The 17803-nt window shown below is 44.2% G+C and overlaps 1 protein-coding gene and 1 non-coding gene across 11 annotated transcripts in view; both read left to right on the top strand.

Annotated features, from left to right (window-relative positions):
- LOC116570649 (phospholipid-transporting ATPase FetA-like) overlaps positions 1-9533 on the top strand; it is a 116905-nt gene extending 107372 nt beyond the window's left edge. For 6 of the 10 annotated variants that reach the window (XM_032308028.1, XM_032308029.1, XM_032308023.1 and 3 more), the window contains 9 exons: positions 552-657; positions 987-1134; positions 1687-1870; positions 3200-3423; positions 4795-4878; positions 6245-6490; positions 6674-6812; positions 7630-7760; positions 7857-8398. In XM_032308028.1, coding sequence (XP_032163919.1) covers positions 552-657; positions 987-1134; positions 1687-1870; positions 3200-3423; positions 4795-4878; positions 6245-6490; positions 6674-6812; positions 7630-7760; positions 7857-8048 — 1454 coding nt within the window. In that variant the 3' untranslated portion in view covers positions 8049-8398. Of the gene's footprint in view, positions 1-551; positions 658-986; positions 1135-1686; positions 1871-3199; positions 3424-4794; positions 4879-6244; positions 6491-6673; positions 6813-7629; positions 7761-7856; positions 8399-8799 lie in introns of those variants that run through there. The other 4 variants (XM_032308024.1, XM_032308025.1, XM_032308026.1 and 1 more) reach the window with 4 other exon arrangements.
- On the top strand, positions 187-293 carry LOC116571218. Its single transcript, XR_004277785.1, has one exon. It is a non-coding gene; the product is annotated as a U6 spliceosomal RNA (small nuclear RNA).
- Positions 9534-17803: the final 8270 nt, after the last annotated feature.

Raw genomic sequence — 17803 nt, 5'->3', positions numbered from 1 at the left:
CTTAGTATGAATTTATTCCAAATTCCAGGTTCTTGATATAAAGACCACAACCAAAACAGTCCCCCATAAACTCTGGCATAAAAGCAGGCACAGGGAAATACATCCTGACTGTTTGGAAAAGTGGATGCAGACTGGAATTGTTTTAGGAAATAAGGGAAGGCCCTGTTGGAAGGCTAAGCCAGAATGGTGCTGGCTTCGGCGGCACATATGTGAAAATTGGAATAAAATAGAGAAGGTTAGCATGGCCCCTGCACAAGAATGCCAGGCAAATTCATGAAGTGTTCCTTGTTAAAAAATGAAAGAAAAAGAAAGACTAAGCCAGAATCATCCTAGTTATTGATAAGTAACTCACTAGTCTGTACTAGGCTGAGTGTCTCCTGTGTGTTTGAATATGGTCTCCACTGACTCATGAAAAATATACTTTGACTGCCTCCATGGCAAATGTGGACAAATGGGCTCTGCTGCCCACCATTAGTGCTTATGTACGTATACACTTTTGTAAAGACCCTGTCCCAGCCAAAATGTGGCCAGTGTTCCCCCCTTCCCTGCAGAGACTGCTGTGAACATTGCCTATGCCTGTAACATATTTGAGGAAGAAATGGATGGGATATTCATCGTGGAAGGCAAGAATGATGAGACTGTTCGGCAAGAACTCAGGTACAGATGGGAGAAGTGCCACAGCTCTTCACTTACTATGACTCCCACACTGTCAGAAGGAACAAAGAAGATACGGAGAAGTGGGGGCAAAAAACTAAAATACTTGAGATAATTTTGTGAAGAAGCTTTAGGGCTCAAGGAGTTGGAGAAGTGTGGTGTGTGGATGGTCAGGGACCTGAGACAATGGCAGTTCATGGGAGGCAGTCGAGTTTGGCTGGTGCTTTATAGAGGCTATGTACCTCCTTTGCCCACTTACATTCTGGGACACTTTCACTTTCCTAAGCTCTGGGGCTTTCAGTCAGACATTAACCACTACTCTTGGCTTTCAGGTTGGCAAGGAAAAAGATGAAACCTGAGTCTCTACTGGAATCAGACCCAGTAAACACCTATCTGAACACGAAGCCCCAAATGCCCTTCAGAATACCTGAGGAGGTGCCCAATGGCAACTATGGCTTGATCATCAATGGCTACAGTCTGGTGGGCAGCGCAGAGCTACAACTCTATTCTCTTCTCCCAAGGAATTTTTTTCCTAGGTCCAGCCTGCTTCAGGGAAATTTTAAGACCCCTTCTCTATTTCATCAGTCACCTTTTCCCCCTTTCTTCTGGTGATCTTTCCCAACAGACACCTTTCCCTATCTTTCTCTAGGCAGGAATAATGAAGAAAGAGAAGCCAAGGACATGTTCCTTCCTTATCCAAATTCTTCACTACTGATGTGGCTTATCAGTTAGAGGAAGTGGGGAGCAAACAGAACCAGGTCCTCTAAAAAGTCGTTTGGCCTTTATAGCCTAGTTAACTGATTTGACCCAGTGAGAAAGGCTGACCAGTTTCCCATTGGAGGCTGGGTCAGATGTGAGGATGCCTAAAAGTGACTTGGGGACTTAGCCTCCCTTGGGAGTGCAGTACCTGGAAGCCACTGTGCCTGACCTTTGTAGTATAGGAGAGTATGGCTATGGGGAAGGGCCTAGGAAGATCTTGTTCTGAGAGCCTTTTTGGGCAACCTGAAATGTGGGTGTGTCCTGGTCCTGCAGGCCTATGCTCTAGAAGGGAACCTGGAGTTGGAACTGCTGCGAACAGTGTGCATGTGCAAGGGAGTGATCTGCTGCCGGATGACACCCCTTCAGAAGGCCCAGGTGGTAGAGCTGATGAAGAGGTACAAGGAGGTGGTGACACTGGCCATCGGGGATGGGGCCAATGACGTCAGCATGATCAAAGGCATGTGAGGGACGGGGGACCATAACCTCCAACCAAGGGCTTACACTTTCCTTCCTCCATGGGCAAAAACCAACCTGAGTGGCACTGTGTTTTGGACTCACACTCTTGCATATCATATATATTGTACATTTATAATGTTTTGCAACTTCATTCATGCTCCTCTATACCTGCATTCCCACTTATTTACACATGCATACATCAGTCCATATGCAGACATGCACACATTCAACTTCATGCACTTAACACATGTATATGCCTGGCTTCCATAAGACATATGCATATATTCACAGAATAGGCCATGGAACTACAATACCATCTTTCCAAGGTGGCATCAAAGTCTACAGAAAGAACCCCTGGGCATGAGTCATAGTCTGTTCCTTTTTTGAAAGCTGTATGCCTGAGCAATGTTAAGCAGAAGACAAGACTGCTCAACCAGGGCATTAGCTATGAGGCACAATGTAGGGATCTCTTCTTCCCTGAGACAGTGTTCATTAGAACTTGTCCTGACTCACCTGGCTGGAGGAGAATAGCAGACTTACTGATGCTTTGAACCAATAGAAGCAAATAGCTGAAATTTGTTTTAATTTCAACTGAGTGTTGTTAGCTTCCAGCAACTTGTGGTTCTGTCAAATATGGACAACATCTAGAGGTCCTCTAGCCCAACCACTTTCCCCATCCAGGAAACACTAGCAGACATTCTAGCCGTGTCTTTAATACCAGGAAGTGTTCTCGATAGCTTCCTCGCTTTCTAGAATTCTCTGGTTTTTAGGGCCTTAGAAATTTCAACTATTCCATTAAGCAATGCAATAGATATATACCAGAAGATGAGTGAATTTACCCTACACTACAACAGACTAATTAAAACTTTTAGGAACTTTGGTCTTATTTTCCATCAAGTGTAATCCTTGTTTTATCTAGAAAAAGTCATGTTAGGCCTCTGAAGAACTTGCTTTTCACTAACAAAGTAGGTACATCATTTATTTCCTCCTAACAGGTGGATTTTTAGCTCTAGATAAACATTGATAATTAAATATTGTATTAGATTGACATCTATCCTGCATCTTTAATTGATGTAAGTGGCTTCGAGAGATAACAGGAAATTTTAACCTCAGCATCTGGACAGCAGGAAAGACCCTAGATGGCTATAGTAGGTACAAAGACCATCTAAGAGAGCTTTCTAGTACTAGCCATGCCAGGCATTCCTGAGTGTTTTCCAATGTAAAATAAGGTGTTTATACAACATGATCTCAGCCTTTCTTCTACACTTCCCAACCTGGGAGCCCAGCAGACAAGCTTTGTGGTTGAGAAGCTTATGGGATTTCTTTGCAGCTGCCCACATTGGGGTTGGCATCACTGGCCAGGAGGGAATGCAGGCCATGCTCAACAGTGACTACGCCATCTCCCAGTTCTGCTATCTTCAGCGTCTACTCTTGGTCCATGGCCGATGGTCCTACAATCGCATGTGCAAGTTTCTCAGCTACTTCTTTTACAAAAACTTTGCCTTCACCCTGATGCACTTCTGGTATGCCTTCTTCAGCGGGTTCTCTGCACAGGTAGGAGATCTGGTGACATTCCCCACTCTGGTCAGCTGGGTCTTTTCTACTCACCCCCACCTCAGCCATCTCAGACCCCTTTTCTTTTCTAGAGACCAATGTATGACATATTGCCATCCATCCATAAAGCTTCTCACATGGGGGCACTTGGGTTGCTCATTCAGTTAAGCATGAAGGTCCTCAACCATGCTGATCCCATCTAACCTTACATTTAACCTTAGATTTCCAAACCCTAACTTTTCTGGCTTGGCTTTGACTTGGACTTGATTCCTATCTCCAAAACTCTCCCATAAGATATTTTCACCTTTTACCTGACATGAAGACCTAGTTTCCAAACATAGATAGTATGTGGAAATTCTTGGATCTGGTAGTTTTTTTAGTATCCAAAGCAATCTTTATGGAACAGACTAAGCTTCAAGGGGCCTCTGAGTCTTGCCAGGCAGGTTAGTTATGGTGTTCACCTGTAGCCCGATTTCATAACACAGCTTCCCTTACTTCTGCCTCCCCACCCCGACACCCCTTCTCTGTGCCCCAAACATATACTGTTGTTGCTCTAATGAATTAATTCCACATTTGAGTATAAAATCTCCCCCACAGTAATGGAGAGAAATAGGACCTGGATTTTTATATTCTAAGAGGAATCCTTTTTCCTATGAGAAGTTTTTCAGGGTTCTCACATTCCTAAGAAAAACAAGCTCAAGAATTATTATCTTGGGAAATCCCTACTACCTTTGTTGCCTTGGGCTCTGGGGGAAACAGATTGTTCAGCAGAAAGTAATTGACTTGTATACCCCCAATTGTTTAACAAAGTCATTCTAGTATGCGAGAGGTGTATTCATATGTGTGTCTTTTGCTGACCTCTTGTGGCTAGTAAAGGAGCCCTCTCTGGGCCCCAAGGATGGAGCACCCAGCTAGGAAAGGGTTACTGAGTCTATTCTACTTACCACTGTTAAAAAGTACCCAGTGTTGTAGAAGCTACTGAATGTATAAATCAGATTAAAGAGCCCAGAGGCTTACATGCCTGAAAGTTCAGGGGTACAGCTAGCATTCCCTAGCAGACACTCTGGATCTTTTCTGTGCACGGATGGGCAGTGCACTTCATGGTAGGGTTGTTCCAAATCAACCTTGTAGCGCTGGCCACAAACAAGCTTGATGTGACCTTGCCCCAGCCTGGGACACAGAGTTCTGACTTCTGTAGGACCAAACAGAGATGGGGGTCAGCCTTCTCTGTCAGATTTCTGAAATCCAAATCCTGCCCTAGGTTAGTGTAGTGGTGGGTAGGTGGACCAGAAGGGACTCTTGAACCTGGGAGGTGGAGCTGGGACTTTGGAAAACAGAGGAATCTAAGAAATCTCCTTGGTATTCTCTTAGACAGTTTATGATACCTGGTTTATCACTTTCTACAACCTGGTCTACACCTCCCTCCCTGTCCTGAGCTTGAGTCTGTTTGACCAGGTAAGACCAGCGGCAAACCTCTTAGTCAGGACTAAAGCCCTTGGGCCCTTGAGGAGTATTCCCAAGAGTGGGAAGGACAAGAGCTGAGTTCTACAAAGGCAGTTGTAAATGGATTGACTTCTAGAGCAAGGAAGGGAGCTTATCACCTGGAGAGGTACCATGGAATAAAGTAAAGAATCTTCCTCCACAGAGAATAATCATCAGTTTTAGAAATCCAAGTTTTCCTGTGTCAATTTTATTTTTGTAGAGAGAAACATAGTAATTGTGCTTTATAGTAAATTGAGTGTGTATAAAAGGTGGTGAAAGGAAATAGAGTTATTAGGGCAAGACTAGGTAAAACAAGGAGCTTCAAGAAGTGAGAGATACAGAGATAAAGTACAACTTACATACAGAGATAAAGTAAGCCAATTCAGGGTGATCTAGTGAGAGTCCTGAAGGCCAAGCATAGGAATGTGAGTATGATACTTTGAGACCTACGGAGTCAGCCTAGGGGATATCATCTGTCCCTGTCAGAAATTTCCTGGGCATTGGGGGGTCCTAATATCACACCTCTCTTTCCTCTTCTGTCCCAACTTCCTGTCTTGGGCACATTGAATAGAAAAGAAGCCTCCAAAGAGGAATAAAATAGCTGAAAGAGGACACCATGGCATCATGGTTTCCTGGTCTCCATCAGGGTAGGAAGTCGAATTCTCCACAAGGTAGCTGTTAGCCACAGAGCAACAGGAGGGATGAGTTGTGTCCCATGAAGCTTCTCAGTTGACTAATTCTAGGGATCCACAACCTCTCAAAAACAAGCTGCAAGCTTTGTTATCCAAAGTTTCTGGTTTAGGAGATGAAGATGATCCAATGGCATTCACACGGAGAATCCTGTCACCTGATTTCACCATTAGCTATGGAAATGGGAAGAGCATTACAGAACATGGATACCTCCATGTGACTAGCTGGTCCCCATTGGCTTCCCCCTCTCCTTTTATTGGCTTTTGACGCAAAAATTACTCAACTAAAGGAACACTTAAAACTGGGGCCTCATGTACCAACTGCCCCCCATCCTAAGCTCCCATTCTCCCTTCCAGCTACCCCCAACCCTAGTTACTCCCCATCTCCCCTCTCCTAACTGCTTCCAGGTCCTTACCACCACCTTGACCTTCTCCTAGCTTTCTTCCACCACCTAGATCCTTGCCTAGAGTGTAGGACTTCAGGAAGGGTCTATGGTCACTGCTCTGTTCTCTGGTTCCACCTCTCAAGTAATCCAGGAGGAAGTTCCTAGGCAGGCGATGCAGTGAGGGAAGAAACTTCTACTCCAATGGAGATAGGAACTTCTATGGAGAGACCCTAAACTTTCCTCCTTACCCTCTGGTACTTCCAGGACGTGAATGAAACATGGAGTCTACGCTTCCCAGAGCTGTATGACCCAGGCCAGCACAACCTCTATTTCAACAAGAAGGAATTTGTGAAGTGTTTAGTGCGTGGGATCTATAGTTCCTTCGTGCTGTTCTTTATCCCTATGAAGACCATTCATAACTCAGTGCACAGTGATGGGAAAGAGATCTCTGACTACCAGTCCTTCTCCCTGCTAGTACAGACTGCCTTGCTCTGCGTGGTCACAGTGCAGGTGTGGCTAGGGGAGGAGGGGAAGGGGTGGTGGAAGAGGATTGGGTGGGGAGCCTGTCTGGAAGAAAGGGAAAGAAGGAGGGAGGGAAAGTGGGAAGGGATATTCTCCACTATGGACTGGAGAAGGGAGGTGGCAGATATGTCCCAGGTTGTACAGTATTGCACATAAAAGAGTGTTTTTCAGATTGCCCTAGACACAACCTACTGGACATTGATAAGCCACATCTTCACCTGGGGTAGCCTGGGTTTCTACTTTTGCATCTTATTCCTCCTGTACAGTGATGGCTTGTGCCTAATGTTCCCCAATGTCTTCCAATTCCTAGGTAAGGCTATGCCCACTCAGTGTGTGGCAAGGAGGTGGAGGGTAGGGTTGGGAAGTGTGAACAAAGCATATTTGTTTAATAAATGTTCACTGACCAGGTATTACTATGTACTAGGCTTTGTGGATATAGATAGGAATAAGACATGGCCTCTGCCCCAGAAGGACTCAAAATCTAGCCAGGGGAATACTTTACCCTCTTAGATTTTCTAAGATATTTTCAAATTTCTTATCTAACTTAATCTTTGCAAGCATCCTATGAGGTAGAAATGGCAAGAATTATTAGCACCATTTTAGAGACTAAAGGTTTTTTAAAATTAAATTACTCAAATCTAGCTCTCCTGCTTCCCAGTCCAGTATCCTTTATACAGTATACCACTGTATACTATATACTGTATACTGCCTTATTGTCTCCCATATTAATTTCCCTACCTTTCATTCTACTTTGATGGGAACAAAATACAGTGAGAGTGGATAATAGATGTAGCTGCCTCTCACCTCTCATCAAGCCACTCATTTTTCCTCTCCAAAAACCTGTATTCCATTTTTGTGTCCAGGCCATTGTTCCAGGATTCCTATAACCTGCCCCCACTCTCTCGCCCTGCCCACCCTTTAGAGGGAGATGAAGGCATGTGAATTCACAGTGACTTTGGCTTTACAAAGGACCTCACTGTAATTCTTCTGCATTTATATTATTAGGAAACTTAATGGTCTCCAAATCAGTAACTTCCTTTTTTGGAATGGAGAGTTATCTAATTCTGGCTGACAGTCCTTCCTCTAGGCTCTGGTTCAGCCTCCCTCCTGCACCTCATTGTTTACAGGTGTGGCCAGGAACACTCTGAACCTGCCACAAATGTGGCTGATTATTATCCTCAGCGTGGTCCTCTGTATTTTGCCTGTGATTGGGTACCGATTTCTCAAACCATTGTTCTGGCCTGCCGACGTGGACAAGGTGAGTGGAACAAGGAATCTACCCAGATAGAATTCATGGTCCTGTCTGCCTTTGCCTCTGTGGATAAAAACCCTGTCCTCCATGCTCTGACTATAGATTATGAACAGAATTCATCTTTGGACAAGACATCCACTGCTACCCCCTACCCAGACCAAACTGAGACACACAAGGCCTCGACGTTCTGCCTATGCATTCTCCCACAAACAGGGCTTTGGGGCCCTCATCACTTCAGGCAAAACAATGAAGGACAAGGTATTCAAGAAAAACAGCTTTTCTTTTAAAAAGTAAAGGCCCTTAGGGAAATCCCAAAGGAATCAGTCATTGCTCTTCCTCCCTTGTATCCACACAAATTAAGGATGGATTAGAGCCCCAGGAAAACTAGAATAAACCTGCCATTCTGCTCTCACTCTAGGGGCTCAGCCTCTTCATTCCCTAGAAGGTTGTGGCCAGGTAAGGCAAGGAAAGGTAAAGAAAGGACCTCCAGATATCTGTCAGAGTTGCAGCGGTTCAAGAAAAAGTGACGTCAGGCTTCCCTTCCACCACCCCTTCCAAGTTTTAATCCAGACAAGCAACTATGGAAGTGGTGAGTGAAAAGGGGCAACGTAAGAAAGGGGAAAAAAGAAATATATATATATATATATATATATATATATATATATATATATATATATATTTCTTTTATATATATATATATATATATATATATATATATATATATATATATCTCCTAAGAATCTTACTTTGGGTCCTGTTTCCCATACCCAGAGCAACTGTAAACATTGCCAGGGCTCCACACAAGTATATCTCACCAGATACCTTTCTCAGGTTCATCTGGGGAATTCAGGGTAAGTCTTTTGCTGGTCCTGGGTCTCAAAAGGAGGAGGCAGCTATGAGAAGTTGGTCATAAAAAGCTGAAGGAGAGTTTCTGGACCAAAAAGAAAAAAAAGCTGGGGGTGGGGGGCGGGGAGCTGGTTCCTGCCTTGATAAGACAGCTCAAGATTTCGCCTTCTTCCCCTCTCTTTGACCCCTTTTATCCAAGAGCTGACACCTTTTCAGGCTTCAGAACTGGGAGAAGGAGACTGCTGGGGATGTTTAAAAATCCTTTCTTGAGGGGGTATAAGCCACAATTGATGAACATTTGTCTTCATTCCATAAAATTACTTTGAGAAGAAATTGTATGTACTTGGGAAATTGTTTCTGAGAAGTTTATGGAGTAATAAATTGCTTATTTTGGAGTGGAGAGATATGTATGATCTGTTGGATCCCAGTGACAGTAACATCCAAGCAGTATCATTGGCCCCACTGCCCCATCCACCCCTTTTCTCTCCTTCTGCAGTTCCATTTCACTTTTCTGTCCTTTGTTGCTAAACTCTATCTTGACCTCAATATGACCACATCCTTTGACCATGGAGCTTTATCCCCTTTACACACCTTGGTACTAGGTTGAGTGACTTCATCCAGACTTCGTTTATCAACAGAATGAAGATTTTAAACTATCTTAGATCTTTCTTAGAACCAGATCCATTTATTAAACTGATTCTGAAATCCTTCATTTAGTTGAATCCTAGGAAATTCACACTCAGTCCACCAACATGTATTAATCATTTTCCCCCAAAACATCACCCAGGATGCTGCCACCGTGATCCCAGTCACCCAAGGCAGTGATGGAAATCATTCCACACTCTTCCTCTAGTCTGATGTCTATTAATAGGTCATCAAGAAATGTAAACTCTGGGGTGCCAGGGTGGCTCAGTCGTTAAGCATCTGCCTTCAGCTCAGGTCATGATCCAGGATCCTGTGATCAAGCCCCGTGTCAGGCTCCCCACTCAGTGGGAAGCCGGCTTCTCCCTCTCCCACTCACCTTGCTTGTGTTCCTTCTCTGGCTGTGTCTCTCTATGTCAAATAAATAAATAAAATCTTAAAAAAAAAAAAAAAAAAGAAATGTAAACTCTGCCTCTATTATGTCTTGTTTTCGGTTCCCTCCATCATTACTACTCTTGTTCAGACTTCGATCATCTTTCATCTGAATTATTGCATAAAATCTCCCAACTCACGTTCCTCATTTTCCCCTATCTAAAGCATCCCACCAATACTACTTCCAGAGTAATATTTATAAATAGCAAATTTGATGGGCACCTGGGTGGCTCAGTGGGTTAAAGCCTCTGCCTTCGGCTCAGGTCCTGATCCCAGAGTCCTGGGATCCAGCCCTGTGGCCCGATGACTCTCTGCTCAGCAGGGAGCCTGCTTCCCTTCCCCCCCCCCACTCTCTCCCTGCCTACTTGTGATCTCTGTCAAATAAATAAATAAAATCTTTAAATAAATAAATAGCAAACTTGATCATGTCAAACCCCGACTTTGTACCCCTTAGTGGCTTTCTGTGCCTTCTAGATAAAGTTAAAATTTGGACATTTTATTATTGGGCCCTCTCTAGCCTTGCCTTCTACTACTCCCCCACCTGTAGTCACTCCAGCCATGCCACATCTGGTCTTCATGTCATCAAACATGTTATTCTCATATCCTAAAATGTTTTCCCTCACTCCCTTCTTCGTGTAGCAAAGTCCTAGGCCCCCTTCAAAACAATAGTTGGAACTAGATAGAGGTGATGGTTGAAAACCATTATGAATGTACTAATGCCACTGAATTGCGTACTTTGAAATGGTGAATTGTATGTTCTGTGCATTTCCCCTCAATTTTTTAAAAAGATTTTTAAAAATCTATTTATTTGACATAGATCACAAGTAGGCAGAGAGGCAGGCAGAGAGAGAGGAGGAAGCAGACTCCCTGCTGAGCAGAGAGCCCGATGTGGGGCTTGATCCCAGGACCCTGAGATCATGACCTGAGCCGAAGACAGAGGCTTAACCCACTTAGCCACCCAGGCACCTGATTTTTCTTTCTTTCTTTATTTTTTTTTTTGAAAGATCAGGTTAGGCAGTCTCTTCCAAAAGCTTCCCCAAATTCCCTCAGTGTGACTTATCTACCTTTCCTATGTATTTACTTCCTTCCCTGTTAATAACTCTCTCAGTGACACTTTATCACAGGGCATTGGAATCATTGATATACTTGTCTATTCACAGCATATAATAGGACTTCAATAAATGTCTGTCAAAGAATGAACAAATGAAACATATGTGCTTCTCTGCCTGGTTTTCTTCTTTCCTGAACAGCATCACCACCCACTGGCTCAAATCAGAAAACTAAAGTCTTTCTGGACTCCTCCCTTTCCTTCTTCTAATCCTGTCCATTCTTTTTTTTTTTTTTTTTTAAGATTTTATTTATTTATTTGACAGACAGAGATCACAAGTAGGCAGAGAGGCGGGGGGGGGGGGGGGGGGGGGGGGGAGGGAAGCAGGCTCCCCGCTGAGCAGACAGCCCCATGTGGGGCTCCATTCCAGGACCCTGAGATCATGACTAGAGCTGAAGGCAGAGGCCCTAACCCACTGAGCCACCCAGGCGCCCCTCCTACTTTTCATTTGTCCTAAACTTGCCTCTTACCCTGTCCTTTTTTTTTTTTTTTAGATTTTATTTTTATTTATTTATTTGAGAGAGAGAATTAGAGAGAGAACATGAGAGCGGAGAGGTCAGAGGGAGAAGCAGACTCCCTGCTGAGCAGGGAGCTGGAGGTAGGACTTGATTCTGGAACTCCAGGATCATGACCTGAGCTAAAGGCAGTCACCCCACAAGCTGAGCCACCCAGGAACCCCTTATCCTGTCCTTTCAAAATGAATCTTATCCTTTGGTATCTAGTGCTCAGTTATACTTTAGGGGTCTCTTTTTATGAAACATGGCCACTCATGGTCTGGTCTCCCTTATAAGGCATTTGTAAGAAAATAATTTGGACCTAAAGTATCCTCCAATGTTCCTGAACAATCAGCATCCTCTCCCAGTGGTTTATGTGCATCTTGGGAGATATGAGTCTCCATCTCTGCTGAGGATCCAAGATAGCACATGCCATATTGCACACTGAGGGGTGAGATGGCCATGCAAGACTTGGAAAAGGGGAGTGTGAAAAACAACTTTTATGTGCAACTTTTAATCACCTCACCCACCTTGAGAAAAGGTCCAGAGATTCAGACATTGATAAGGGATCTATGGAGAGAATTGCTAGGGGGCTTTGAGTCTACCCTCAGTTCAGTTCAAGTTGGGAGGGTTTTAAGGAAATTATTTGGAGAGACTGATATGATAAATGTGTTTGGGGGATACAGAGAAGGCACACCTAACTCATACCTGGAAAATCTAAAAAGCAGGAGAACAATCAGCTATCTGTTTTATGACAGAGCTAGAAGTGGTGGCTGCTGGTGGCTGTAGTGAGATTGGCCTATACTCCCTACACTGTGTTTTTCAGGACAAAGGGTGAATGGAAGCTCCCCATAGACCACCTACTTATGGGCCATCTAACAGACCCAGTTAGCTAGTTTCTTTATTCTGCCAGAGAGAGCAGAAAAGCTGAGGAGATCTCAGCAGAAGGAAGCAATAGATCTGCTGTCAAATGCTTAGAGATTTCTGATTAAATAAAAGGTCACCGGAGGGTGGGATTGATTGCCTGTGAAGGGGCATGAGGTAAATTAGCTGTATCTAGATTTTGGAAGTGTTTACATGGGTGTATATATTTGTCAAAACTCATCAAACCGTACACTTAGTATCTGTGAATTTTATTGTATGTAAATTATACTTCAATAAAGTTGCATTTTAATTCTTAGAGTTTTGGGTTTTTTTTTTTAAAGATTCACGTATTTATTTTAGAGGGAGAGTTAAGTACGAGCAGGGGGATGGACAGAGGGAGAGAGGCAGACTACCCCCCTGATGTGGAGGGCAACGATCCCATGAGCAGAAACCAATACTCTGACCCTCAACCAGTGAAAGCCAAAAATCAAGAAGGTAGTTCTACTGTCATGGATCTTACATTCTAGTAGGAGAAACAATAACAGACAAGATCATTCTGATAGGGGCGCCTGGGTGTCTCAGTGGGTTAAAGCCTCTGCCTTCAGTTCAGGTCATGATCCCAGGGTCCTGGGATCTAGCCCCGTCTGGGGCTCTCTGCTCAGCAGGGAGCCTGCTTCCCTTCCTCTCTCTCTGCCTGCCTCTCTGCCTAATTGTGATCTCTGTCTGTCAAATAAATAAATAAAATCTTAAAAAAAAAAAAGATCATTTTGATAATAAGTACTATGAAGATACTTTAACAATGAGGGACTGTGGAGAGGAAGGGGGAAGCTACTTTATAATTTATAGTCAGAAAAGCCCTTTCTGTGAGGAAAGTAGCATGTGAAATGAGACCTAAATGACTAGAAGGATCTAGCCTTTCAAAAACCTGATGTAAATGCCTTGTAGGCAAAGTAATAGCTAGTTAAAAGTCCTAAAAGGAGGAAGCTTTGTGTGTATCAAAATGAAGCCAATGCAGACAAAACATGGTGAGCGAAGAGAAGGACATTTAGATAGATCCGATGGGAAACAGCAGAGGACTTTTAAAAAGCCAGCTTGAAAGACTGCTCAGGCTATTCTATGGACAATAAGGGTGCAAAGTGACATCAGGAAGAGTAGGAGGCAATTATAATTGTCTAGACATGGCATGGTGGTGTCTTGGACTAGGATAGAAGCAGTGGAGAAATAAGTGGTTGAATAGAGGATATATTTTGAAGGTGGAATCAAAGGACTTCATGGTTTGGCTACCAAAGATGCAAACACTAGTTTATCAAATGATCCTGTGGATTTTCTCAGTGGCTTCTTCTCTGATAATCAGGGTACTAAATTCATAGATTACTGACACTTCCCACACAGCTCCTGATGAAGGGGTGAATTTAGGTCGTCATGCTTGGTGCCAGTTGACTCCAGTACCCTTAGACACAACTGGCCAAGAGTGGATATATAACACACTGTAGTATCTGTCTCTCTAGAAATTAGAATTAGAACTCTGAGAAACTAAGTCAGTGATGAGGACAGTAGCTAAAAGGTCACATATTTTCAGGCAGTGGGGCCTCCATTTTAAGTCCTATTCTATAACCTAAATCTATCTTCTCTTTTCTAACACCTCAGCCACTGTTCTAATTTAGAGCTTCTCACTTCTTGTCAGAATTACCAGAGTTTCCTAACTGGTCTCTTTACCTTCTTCTATTTCAATATCCACACTCCTACTAGAGTGAGATTTCTAAAGTGCAAGTCTGTTTGAGTACTGGTAATAATGCAGAATGTTTCTGCCCATGACAAAGCAAATGATTCCTATTCCTGATGATGCAAATTAATTTTGCCTAGTAGAAAATACACATTTATGAAAGTCAAATTCTCATCTGAACCAGTTTTAGTATCTTACTGGCCCCCTCATTAATTAGTGAGATTTAATATGTGTTTTTTTGTATAAGACTCACAATTTTACCTTTTTAAAAATTATTCCTTAACAGGGGCGCCTGGATGGCTCAGTGGGTTAAGCCTCTGCCTTCGACTCAGGTCATGATCTCAGGCTCTTAGGATCAAGCCCCCATCTGGCTCTGCTCAGCAGGGAGCCTGCTTCCTCCTTCCTCTCTCTCTGCCTGCCTCTCTGCCTGCTTCTGATCTCTCTCTCTCTCCATCAAATAAATAAATAAAATCTTTTAAAAAAAAATTATACCTTAACATAAATAACAGGAAGTAACCTATGCTTGCTGAAGACAAAAATAAGACTATATGAAAGGACAGAAAGATGTGCCATGAGCCCAAGGCAGGAATCAAGGTGACCCTCAGAAGAGAACCCACTGCTAGAAGGTCACCCAAGAACTTGGGGAGTAGTCTCTTCGTGTCTACTTGGCTCCTCTCTTTGCAACAGATTGATCCTTCTCAGCAAACTGGCTTTCTTTGCTACTTAGGCCATTTAGCAAGTAAAAGATAGTCACAACTCTCAGATTTCCATTGTAAGCCCAGCCATGAGTAAGGGTGTAGTTCTCCCCCAATTATAAGGAATAATAATCTCAGGGAAGAGATTCTAATTGGCCTATTTTGGGTTAAGTCCCTACCCTGGACCACTTTTTTTTTTTTTTTAAGATTATTTATTTATTTATTTGACAGAGAGAGATCACAAGTAGGCAGAGAGGCAGGCAGAGAGAGAGGAGGAAGCAGGATCCCTGCTGAGCAGAGAGCCCGATGCGGGACTCGATCCCAGGACCCTGAGATCATGACCTGAGCCGAAGGCAGCGGCTTAACCCACTGAGCCACCCAGGCGCCCTACCCTGGACCACTTTAACTGTACAAGCTTTTCATTAATCTCCCTACTGGTAGACCTAGCCCTCTCCACTTCACCCCAGAATTTTATTTCTAAAATTCAAATGTGATTTGTCATTCCTCCCACTGCATAAAGCCCTTCAGTGTCTTTCCACTGCTTACAGGATGAGCCCCAACTCTTTAGGATATCATAGGAGGCTCTTCATCACAGGCCTGACCATCTCTGCTGTGCTCTCTCCATGGTACCCCACATTTCAATCATACCAGTTATTTTGCCCCTCTGTCTCTTTGTACATCCTGATTCCCAACCCTTTACCTCTCACTCATTCTTCAAAACTCAGCTCACACCACTTCTGTGAAGCCTGAGGATGCATTACACAGCATGACATTTAGCTGCTTTCTTGACTTTGACCTAACAACTCTGAGTGGTAGGGTCTTCGTCTCTAACTCTTCCATGGGGCATGGAAACCAGTGAACTTCTAGTAACTATCTACTGAATGACTGCCTGCCTTCCCCTCCACCCCGCTTTGGGTGGAAGGAGACAGCAGAATTCCCAATGTCCCCATACATCTGGCCTGCCATGAGAAGAGCATGCGTTCTCTTGAAGAAAAAAAATTTCATGACACTTGTTAAAGATGATAAAGTAGGGGACGCCTGGGTGGCTCAGTTGGTTAAGCAGCTGCTTTCGGTTCAGGTCATGATCCCAGGGTCCTGGGATCGAGTCCCACATCGGGCTCCTTGCTCGGCAGGGAGCCTGCTTCTCCCTCTGCCTCTGCCTGCCTCTCTGTCTGCCTGTGCTCGCTCGTGCTCTCTCCGTCTCTGAAAAATAAATAAAATCTTTAAAAAAAAAAAAATGATAAAGTAGACCTTAAGGGGCATCACAACTGGTATGGGACCACTGCAATGGGGTCTTATAGTGCTCTAGGGATTTAGCTCAACTCAAACACCCTCAAGGACAGTGGGGATTGATGGGGTTTTGGAATATGGTGAGGTTCGGTGGGCTGAGGTCCGGACCCAACGACCAAGAAAGAATTCTTGAGACGTCTTTGGTGCAAAAATGGGAGTTCATTAAAGCAGGAGGACAGGACCTGTGGGCAGAAAGAGCTGCTGTCCCGGGATCTTGGGGAGGGGCTGATTATATACTCAGGGGTTGGGGAACATAAGGAAAAGGGAGGTTTCAAAAGAACTTTCATATGCTAAAGAGGACCTACCTACAAGATACCTACAAAATACCAGGGGTCTTGCCGCTGTCAAGTTAAGGTTGTTTTCCCCTCTAGCAAGGTATTAACATTTAGTTGGGAAATCCCTGAAGAATGTCACAAGTGTCCCACCCAGAAGTTGGGGGGTGGGGGTAGGTTTCAAGGGGTCAACCTGTGCTTTGTCTTCAGCTAGCCCTCTGATCCCTCATCAGGGATTTCTAGCCAAGAAGCACAGTAGTGGGCAGTGGATGCAAAACTGCAGTCTTTAGTCTGCACAGGCAGCTATAATGAAATACCACCTCATAAGCAACAGACATTTATTTCTCACAGTTCTGGAGGTTAGAAATCCAAGATCGGAGTACCAGTGAGTAGGGGGCAGGTGGGGCTGGGTAGGGAGAGACAGATGGGGGGCTCTGTGATCAGGCTCACAGAAATCCCCAAAATGTGGAGTTGTAGGGAAACCAGAGATAAGGGAACAAACGGGACCACCTGCCCTAGGTGTGAGGGATGGGTGTCATTTTTTATGACAATCACCTGAGACCAACAAAGAATAACCAGACCCTAAAATGACAATCACCTGAGACCAACAAAGAATAACCAGACCCTAAAAAGGAAGTAAGCCATTTGAAGGTGTCATCACTAGTCCTTGCTCAATGGTGGTATCAGTAGAATGTTTAAAGGATTTAAATTCCCTGGTTAGCTTTCTATAGAAAACCAACCCTGGCAACCCTGTTGGGACCCCTCTCACTCTTGAGAGCTTTTTCAGTATCTTCACTTAATAAACTTCTATCCATTTACTCACTCTCCATTGTCCCAGAGATTCATTCTTCCACTCCTGGGACAAGAACCCAGCTCTGCCGCTTCATCAGCAAGGAAGGGTGAGAGCTCCCTTCTGGGCAGCAGACTTCCCCTTGTAACCTCACCTGGAGCATTTGACTTGGGACCACTGAGAGATCTCTTCCGTAAGAGCACTAATCCAATTCAGGTGAGCTCCAATCTCTAGAGGCAATCACTTCATAAAGTCCCCACCCACCTACTAATACCATAGCGTTTAGGAGTATTTCGATGTGTGGATTTCTAAAAGACACATTCAAACCACAGAGTCTTAATAATTATTGCTAAAGACAGGCCAAGGTGTTAAGATATGGAGGGTGGTCAGATACCAAAGGTGGGGGATTCTCACTACATTAGGATTCTTGCTCAAATTGGATTCTCCAGGGAAGCCCAAGGTCAGGCCTAGTCCAGCAGGGAATTCAGAAGAGCCCAAGGTTTTGGTCAAAAGAGAGAATCTTTGTCAGTTCCGGGTTTTACCAGGACTTCTTAATCCTGGCGATGCATGGAATACTTTTAAAAATATTAAAGCCTGGGCGCCACCCAAGGACCACTACACTCCCACCCCAGAGATCCTGATTCAGCCCGTCTCTGCCGAGGTCAAGCCTTGGTTTTGTTGGGGTATTTCGAGTTTTTGTTTTCCCTAAGAGGTTCTGCGGGGGTGTCAGGGTTGAGAACTGCTGCTTTACGAGAAGGTGGGACGGATATATACCTATCTTTAATGCCGCTAGGCCGGAGCCTACGGTCCCTTGGGCTCTCGGTACCGCAGCCGCACTTGCGGGGCACCACCCCAAAGGGGCGGGGCAGGGGCCGCAGAAGGCGGGGCTGCGG

Source organism: Mustela erminea, chromosome 12, assembly GCF_009829155.1.
Source record: "Mustela erminea isolate mMusErm1 chromosome 12, mMusErm1.Pri, whole genome shotgun sequence".
Classification (NCBI taxonomy): domain Eukaryota; kingdom Metazoa; phylum Chordata; class Mammalia; order Carnivora; family Mustelidae; genus Mustela; species Mustela erminea.
This window is presented reverse-complemented; position numbering and strand designations above follow the sequence as displayed.